Genomic DNA, 9748 nt, shown 5'->3' with positions numbered 1-9748 from the left:
ACGCAGCAGTGGTACCAATCTTTGAAAGTTTCATTTACAACTTTTTTCCTTTTTCTTTTTTAACTGATTTTGTGAGTAATGGTGCATTCAGTATAAAGGTACAAGATATTCTCTCTCTCTCTCTCTCTGTGTGTGTGTGTGTGTGTTTCTAGTTTCCGGCGTAAGCATGTGGATACTACCAGGTATACTTTCATGTGTACATATGCTAGTGTGTGTCTGTGTGGCGCGGGTATATGAAGTATTAATTGGGATCGCGTAGTGGAACTTATCTATATTAGTACGTATCCTCATCCGCAATAAATTGTTCGCATATACTGTAACTTCCACATTTTCATTAATAACTCGCTTTTCTGACTATATTATCGCTTCTTTGTGCTTTCCTTAACAAAGCAGTGTAATAATGCATAATTATTTATTATTTTAGAGAAAAAATAAAGCAAAATAAGAAAATTATAAGCAAAAAACCATTAATCTTATGAAACCTTGGTGTGTCAAATAATTACACGAAGAATATCCCGTGGGAAAAAAGAGGGAAAATGACACTTGTATTAGGAAACACTCACTAACATGTGAAGCTATTGAACAGAAACATGAACTGAAGAGTCAACTACGTATTTCTGCGTTTAATATGCAATTCACACTTCATGCACAGTTCCAATATGCAAAATCAGTCAATATCTTCAGTTGAAATTACTGATATAGGGAGAAAATGACTATTTAAAACTTCAGGTGTGAACGTGCGCTTTGGAGCGATATATGAGCATTATTACAACATATGCTTTCATGAATTGTCTCGGTGGTCAAGCGTGTTTAGTAGTGTTCTTGAAAGTGTTCCAGCATCGGAGGGCGGCAGTTTTGATTTTTTTCAACATATGGAAACATTTCTTTAAATATAAAGTTCTGCTTTGAAGTGCTTGAAAAAAAAAATCAGATGAACTATCACGTTTCAAAGCCTGTTACATTTGTTCACCGTGTCATCATTTATATACGAAGACGCTAAAATGAGGAACGTTAACATTGTTATAATGGGAACAACTTTCTGATTTGAATACCAACCTTAAATCACACGTCCAAAATGAAAATTATTCATGTTCTGATACCTATTGTAACATACAGGTGTGTATATATAGAGAAAGAGTTGAGTTGATTTTAGTTCAGCGTCCCTTTCAGCAGCGAGGCTATATAAGATGTGGACCTACTGATTAGCGTGAAATCCGAACCACATAAGCTCACACCGGGAATCGGACCGGGTCTCTTACGTCAAAGGTGCGTATGCTAACTGCTTAGCTACGAAGGAACTCGGTATGAAACTAGAATAGCACACATTACTCCATATTATTTCACCGAAAGATTTATGTTTTATGATCAGTTAAAATAGTATTTCTGGACACCGTAGCGAAAAATGTATTTGCTTTTTCAAGTAGTGTACGAAAAATACAAAGAATAAACACAGTAGAAACGAAACCAAGAAATGAATTCAAAGTAAAGTGCTTTGCCTCTCTCGAATAAATCATTCAATGTATTACAAGTGCATATCTCGTGCATTTCCAGTAGAATTATTAAAACGCGCTGGCTTTATAACTTGGCTGTGTGGTCTAGTGGCTAGCATGTGTGTCTGTGGTGTAGAGGGTACCGGGTTTGATTCCCGGTGGGAGAACTTTTGGAATTTTATATATCTCGACGTGTCTGTGTTTGTGTCCCTATAATTCAAGGTTACTGTAAAACGTGTATAACCGAGTAGGAAATATACAGAAATTACTGATAAGGGAAAAGTAGACTTTGATAAGTGAACTTCGGGGCCGCCTTTCGCGACGTAAATTAAGAAGAAAATAAGTGGGTTTAGCGAGGCGCTTGAAATTACAGTAATGATTAACGGTTCGGTTCCCAGTCCGGTTTTCTTTCAATATAAGAATATTTTATTTTTTCTAAATACAACGTTACATTTTTAACATTTGAATTGGTTATAAAAACAAAATCAGATAAACTGTCAGCTTTCAAACCTCTGTCACTTTTATTCACCATCTGTTTGTATACGAAGATGACGCTATGGAAATGCTAGCACTACCAAAGTTCAAATAGATTTCTAAGTTAATATCAAATTGAAAACACACGCCCAAAATGAGAATATATGTTTCTGCTTTATATGTATAGTTCAATTATACCAAACAAAATCCGCTATCCCCATTCCCTTTGGCGGTAGGGGTAACTTTAAAATTTTAAAGTGGGACCCCCATTTCTTATTGGACATTTCGATTCTCCACAAAAAAGTGACTGATTTCACCCAGAATTGAAAACAATTCTTTCACGGATGGCACTTTAATCGATACGGGAAAAGGAGGGGTAGCAAAACGCTATGAATATGTTTTTTTGTCAGATCCGTGCTCTGTGGTCATACAGTTAGCATACTGGACTGCACAGTCAGAGACCCTGATTTCAATTGCTAGTAACCCTAGGGGAACACCAAATGAGTACATAACAAGTAGTGACTGTTTTCATGAATATATGCATCATATAAAAATCGCTTTAATTTTGATACTAAGATATTATTATTATTATTATTATTATTATTATTATTATTATTATTATTATTATGTTACATATTACTTGAGCTTATAATTAGGCAGACCTAGGCGCAGACAATATTAAGATGGATCTCGCAGAAATAGGAATACAAAGTAGAAACTGGATCCAGTTAGCTAAGGATAGAAGGCAGTGGAGAGCTTTTGTGAATGCGGCATTGAACCTCCGGGTTCCATAGGCCATAGAATTAGTTAGTTAGTTAGGAGGGTAAGTGTGCCTAAAGTCAGCCGTCTCCAGTAGTCAGCCATTTTTCAGTAAAAAGCATATTAAATAAACATACAGTAGCTTGTTATCAAACAAATAATCAACTACAACTTAAATCAGAGCTCCAGTATTCAACCTCATTTGTTCTGGCCTGGTGTGACTCCTCGTGGCAGAAAAGAAAAATTATCATTTGAGGTCTGCTGACGCAAGTGAGCAAAGTGCGCATTTTGTTAATAAAAAAAATAAGGAACAAGCTTTACTTCAAAGTTAAGTTAAAATTATATTATTGTAAAATAGTACGAGTTATTGCTTTCTTCTATGCATGAATGTATCGTAGCTTATAAAAAATTCGTGGTTTATGATACAAAACAAGATATTGCGTAGAAGTAAGGGGGGCTGACTACAAGTTGCATTTTTCATAACGTTTTCCGGTAGTCAGCCATTAGGGGCTGACTACTGGAAATGACTCTTCACTTCAATTTCCAATGGTCAGAATTACTTTCCCATTACTTTCAACGGACCACTACTGGATACATATACTCCAGTAGTCATCCACTTATCATTCATTCAATTTAAATGACACATGACATACAACTAAGACACTTAACTAATACGTAGAAGACTTTTCTAACGATTTAATGAAAAAGTAACTGTTATGATGTCACTAATTGCATCATACAAGTATAATACAGTTATAAAGTACGGGACAAAATTAAACGATCGAAAATGCCATTAAAACTTATGACGATGTTGGTCGTTTATTTTTGTCCCGTACTTTAATATCAGTCTGGTATTGTAACCATTTCAATTCTTGTATTTTTCTAGAACTGAGGGAAAAAGTTAAGGATTTATGGCTGGTCTGAATTATTTCTCTAATATTTAAAAAGGACAGGTAATGAGTATTTATTTTACCCTAATCAAGGGCGCCGATTTCCCTGTAAATTTGGGGGTCATTCGAATGCGGAAGGTTAGGATTTTAAGACAAGTTGCATTCAAATTATGCCAAATATTGTATATTCATAAATACAATAGGGGGCCCACATAAGCTTTGAGGGCCCGGGCCCCTCGGCCCTAGCAGGATCGACGCCCTTGACCCTGATCATAGCTTAGTCTTTTAATCTAAGGTAGCTATGAGGAAGTAAGGGTTATCAATATCTAATTGATTTATTTTTTTAATTACTCCGCACAATGTCGCGTTTCTGCACGTTTTTAATTCCAAGGCTGCAATTGCTCTTCAACTATTATTATTATTATTATTATTATTATTATTATTATTATTATTATTATTATTATTATTATTATTATTATTATTATTATTATTATTATCTGTTCTTATCTGCTCTGTTCCTAGAGTAGCCTGATTGCCGAAACAATACAGAATAATCATAAATATTTACATTTTAATTCACTGTGAGCGTGAGGAAAATATGTCTAACAGTTTAAGAACGCGTGATTTAGCGTTTCTTTCAACCAGTCCTAAGACATCTACTGGAATAGACTCAGTGTCAGATGTTTTTGCAATCAGGTGCGTTGAGGATACTCTATCCAAAGAGTCTTCTTATTCTACACTAATGAACACATATAAGGCTATTGTTCTGTCCGAAGAGGATCGATCTGTTATCAGTAGATACTTGCTAGTGAAATGTTCGATATCTTAATCCTGGAACATACCAAATTTTAGCAATTGGCCGTCTAGAGCCTACAAATATATCTTCGATATCAGAAATAGACGTTATGTCTGACTCAAACCAGGAAAACAACATATCCGTTATGGCATCTTGTACTGAAGCGACGCAAGGTGAAAGGTCTGCTTCTGTTTCTACAGTCAGTATAGCCAGAAATAACTCCATATGATCTCAGAAGAAATTCAAAGAAAACCTTCGTAAAATACTTCCATATCATCTGGCTTTGATTAGCATCTTTTCTGGCTAGCTCCAATCAAAAACAAAACTACCAAACATGTGCCCAGAGAAAAAGTTAAAAGTGCAGTATCCTCCCAAGCATGGAGAAATTATCAGAGGGTAAAAAATGAAAAGAAAAGAAAACTAGAAGAGGAACATCTAAAATGAAAAAGAGAGAGAATACAAAAGAAAGGAAAAATTTTAAGTCAAACAAAAAGAAAAGGACTGTCAAGCCAAGTAGCACTAGTAGTTAAAAAGACGAGACGCAAGAAGTTGTTGAAATGCCGTCTAAGGCCTAAAGAAGAATTCATAAGTGATATTGAGAACGATACACTTAAATTTATTGGGTGTCACTTTTGTGATCACTGGTACCACTTAAAATGCACGTGCCTCAGTGAATTATCGTACGAGGAACCTGCTAAACAAGTGCTTATGTGTCCTGAATGTGCTTAATGAACTTCATATTAAAGGGTTAATGTCATAGCTAAACATAAATATCAATGTAAATATAAATGTAAATATAAATAGGCCTATATATTAGTTTTAAATAGGCTAGTCTAGGCCGAGGCACATTTTTCTTAGTTTATGGTAAATATCATACAAGAAGTCTTTTTTCCCGTATCGCAATATATTTTCCACCAGGCCTGCTTCTAGCCACATAGGTTTGGGGGGGCATAGATATGTTAGGGGGGCAAGTCATTAAAAATCTCTTACACATATCTAAATTGTGTTTTTTTGTGTTGAGGTCTGAAGGGGCCACGAAAAGTTTAGAAGGGCCAGGCCCCCTAGCTCCCTCTAGTTGCGGGCCTGTTTTCCACGTAGTTTTTCTTTGTAGGAACTCTGAGTGCAATATATTTGTCCCTTAATTTGCTACTGAGGAATTGATCTCTAAAATTCCATTAAAAAAGTCAATTCTATAGTGTGGCTGAGTACCGGTTAAAGTAATGGCTAACCTTTGGTTTTCATAGGCCGACTACTGTTTTTTTCAGGGTTTCTGGTACTTTCTTTTTCCTGTGTAATTATTTATAAAAGATTTCCTATGCGAGCTACACAAACGTAAAATTTAAACACTGTCTTTCTAATGACATATGCAGTAAAAGTTATTAGTAAAAAATGATTTTTTTATACTTTAACAAAGTTGAAAATCTCCTTAAATGATCGACTATTGGCACATTTACCCTATTACTTGAGATGCAAACTATAGTTGCAATTTTTTGAAGGAATGTTGCCTAACTGGAAAGTAGAACTTTACTTATTGTTTTGTCTGTGAAACATATGCTTGTTTAGCTTTATTTGAAAGTGTTAATTTTGCCAAAAATATTGAACGTTGGAAAACCACAATAGCATTTCCTTATACGGGCCAAAAAAAAGAGAGCTGATATTTCTAAAGGAGGCAATCGTAACAAAAACGGATAGGAGATAAACATAAATCGAAAATGTTATTGTTGAAAACATTTTCATTGATTTGGTCTTCTGCCTCAGGCACTGACAAGGTCAGAAAAATATTGTCTATTACGTTTAAAATTGCCTAAAGGAAAGTTAAACAGAATACCACAGATCTTATCACTCAGTAATCAGTTGTGAAGTGCTCCCTTGTAGTCAAACAACATATATCGAAATAACGTGTTTTCTGCCTCTTAGCAAATAAGAACTATTATCTTACTAGCTCTTGGAGTAACCAACTGCGCATGTCGCTTAATAGCTTCAACTAAAAGGGGTGCTCATTCAACGTGCAACTCTTGAAAAGGGTAGAAGTCAGAAATGGCTGAGAATAGAAAAGAGCGTGTTCTTGCTTTAGTGCAAGAAGGCTATTGCGCTTCACAAGCCGCTGAAAGGTGTGGAGTTTTACCAAGAACAGCACACAAGTTGATAAAGCGTTTTCGAGAGACTGGAGAAACTATGCGGCGCCGAGGTAGTGGTAGGCGTCGTGTGACGACACCTGAGCAGGATGCTCAGCTTGTTGCTGCTGCGCGACTTAATCCCAACATGACCGCCAGACAACTTCGGCACGCATTAGATTTTCCAGGCTCTCGAGATACTGCTGTACGGCGTCTTAGGGAAGCTAATCTTCACGCCTGTCGTGCTGCGGTGAAAGAATTCCTCTCGGAAGAGCATATAAGACGACGGCTTCAATTTGCGGAAGAAAATGTGAACCGTGATTGGAGAAATGTTGTCTTCACAGATGAATGAACATTTTCTTCCTCAAATAATGGCCCAGTAGTCGTGTATCGTCCGAGAGGCTCCAGGCATGATCCCAAATACGTTTTCCACAAACGTCACTGTGGACGCGTATCTGTATCTGTTTGGGGTTTCATGACATCACAGTGTCTTGGAGTACTCCATAGGGTAGAGGGGCGTCTTACAGGTGAGCAATATTTACATATCCTTCGGGATGTTGTGTTGCTATCTGTGCGTTTTATCTACCCCGATGGAGTAATCCAGTTTCAGCACGACAGGTCTCCGGTTCATATGTGTCAATTAGTTCAGAATTGGCTCTCGCGGCAGGCTGATTTAGAGGTCCTAGATTGGCCACCGCGTGGAGCCGATATGAATATAATTGAGACAGTATGGGCAGAGGTCAAAAGGATGATGAAGGAGAATTGGCCTAACCCGCCTCCACCCACAAAAAATCAACTATGGGAAATCGTTGAAAACAGCTGGAAGGAAGTCTCCCGTAGTGAACGCTTTCTCCGCAGTCTTACCGAAAGCATGCCCAGAAGGCTCCAGGCAGTCATCGATGTAGAAGGTCATTGGACCTCCTATTAGACACTTATATATAATCAGCCCGTTTCAGGGCTACGTATTCCCTTCCATTCTTTTTTTGAATGCCAATGAAAATGTATCTACGTCACTTTCACTGTTAAACAATGAAAATGAAAAAAAAAACATAATAGCAGTGGACAAGACTCGATCGTGCGAACTTGTGTATTGTAATCTCTCACTTATCCCCTGAGCTACGAAGTAACACGTAGATTTTTTTGAAAAATATATTAGTAGTTCATAACAACACACTCCCTTTTTATGTAATTCATGTGCCCCTTGCTGCTATCGATGGCGTGAAAACAAAATGCTACACATTACCCCATATCATTTCACCAGTAGATTGCTGTTTTCTGATAAGTTAAAACAGGATTCCTGGATATCTAAGCGAAAAATGTATTTCTTTTTCATGTATTCTACGAAAAACCTAAAGAGTAAACAAAATCGAGACAAGCAAGTTTCTCGAACAAACCACTCAATGTATCAGTGTCATTGCAAACAACGTCTCGCTGATGTAATGAATAACAACATGTAGTAAAGATCATGGGGTCTTCAGATCAAATACAGCTTGTCATATGGTTTCGTTTTCTTCAGCACAATAGATTTTTTTAAACAATTATCCAGTCATGTGAGAAAAACAAATTTTGCAGAAATATAACATTTCGTTTTGAGAGGCGTATTAGCACGAATAAATAATTTTATTTCTTGCAATCCAAACCGTGAAGAATGAGCTAATGAATAGCGTTTATGGGTCTTTCCATAAGCACCATCCAGTGTGTTATCGTCGGCAACGTTACGTTTTTTCTTTTCTTTATTTCTCGTATTCGCGCATCACATTCTGTTTTTCAATGATTTCTAATGCTAAATGTTTAATCCGCTGTTACTTCGTTCGTCGTTTTCACTTCCACCTACAAAATTAGATTTAGGCATAGCTGACTATCCTCTAATTTGTATCGAAGTTTTGTCAAGTTTCTAGTGAACGTCAGCTAACCATTTTCTTCCAAGTACTAAATGTATTCAAATATTTATTTCAAACGGCTGATTTGATTTCCCGTGATGATCGGACAGACAAAAACGACGTCACTTTACATATTGAACGCCTTATTTGGAACTTGCCCCATTTCCCCCTCAAAAGTGGATTTTTAAGGACAACGGAAGATGGGATCACATATTTTAAAATAAGGTGTTTATATCCATCTGTTCCTCTTACGACATATGTGTTAATGAATCCGACTGGACCAAATGCTAAATACCGTATATTTAAAAGATAATTTCAAGTGCTTCATCCGTTTTGCTGTGAAGACAAAACACAATCTCGATGTCATCATTCTTAAATATTGAGCAAAAACGATACAAATTGCCCCTCTTCTCCATTTAGTACCGAAATTTCTAAACACGGTCGGACACGTGCACACTCGTTTTAATAAGGAATTTATGTATCATATTTCATCTCACAAACGTGAGAGATTCTATTTTTGGCATACATTTTAACCCCCTCTCTTCTGTTTGGATACGCATTTCAATAAAAATGGCGTGACAACAACTCAGTCCGAGGTAGGTGTTAACTATGTTAATAACATTCATTTCAAACGGTTCAGCCATTTTTCGTTATGATAAAAAACGTGTTTTTAATTTATATACTATGCAAATATAGGTTAATAGTATTGTTCTGTATTGTTATTTATTTATTTAAGTTATTTATTGATATAAAATTGAGGTGTTACGTTTAATGTTTAACAATACCTAGCATTTACCATGTTATCAACAGTGAAGTAGCGAATTTTGTGTCTAATATTTATATTATATTCAATTTAATGTGTCACGCTAGTAGCAAATTACGCATAAATGCTAAAACATTGTTCACTTTCAGTTCTCAAGAGAATTTCTTTCCTGTCTTTCTATTATGTTGTCAATAGCTTACAAAACACTGGCATCAGACTTTTGCAATTATATTTTTTAACGCTTTTCCCATATACTTACCTGAAAATTTAACCTTAATCGACCCTTACCGGGAATCGAACCCGAGACTACAAGAACCAAAAACACTCGCGCTAGCAACTAACTAACTCTATGGCCTATGAAACCCGGAGGTTCAATGCCGCGTTCACAAAAGCTCTCCACTGACTTCTATCCTTAGTTAACTGCATCCAGTTTCTACTTGGTATTCCAATCTCTGCGAGATCCATCTTAATATTGTCCTCCCATCTGCGCCTAGGTCTTCTTAATGGTCTTTTTCTTATTGGTCTCCCAGTCAAGACTTTGAAAGCGTTTCTACTTTCTTCCATCCTAGCTACATGGCCCGC

General features: G+C 36.5%; 1 protein-coding gene across 1 annotated transcript; it reads left to right on the top strand.

The window, feature by feature from the left end:
- The first annotated feature begins 6446 nt into the window (after positions 1 to 6446).
- LOC145689812 (uncharacterized) lies at positions 6447 to 6875 on the top strand. Its single transcript, XM_081764020.1, has one exon. The coding sequence runs from the start codon at positions 6447 to 6449 to the stop codon at positions 6873 to 6875; it is 429 nt and encodes a 142-aa protein (XP_081620146.1).
- Positions 6876 to 9748: the final 2873 nt, after the last annotated feature.

This window comes from Thermobia domestica, chromosome 7 (assembly GCF_964235325.1).
Source record: "Thermobia domestica chromosome 7, izTheDome1.hap1.1, whole genome shotgun sequence".
NCBI classification, from domain to species: domain Eukaryota; kingdom Metazoa; phylum Arthropoda; class Insecta; order Zygentoma; family Lepismatidae; genus Thermobia; species Thermobia domestica.
Note: the sequence above shows the minus strand (reverse complement) of the source record. Positions and strands in the feature narration are given on the sequence as shown.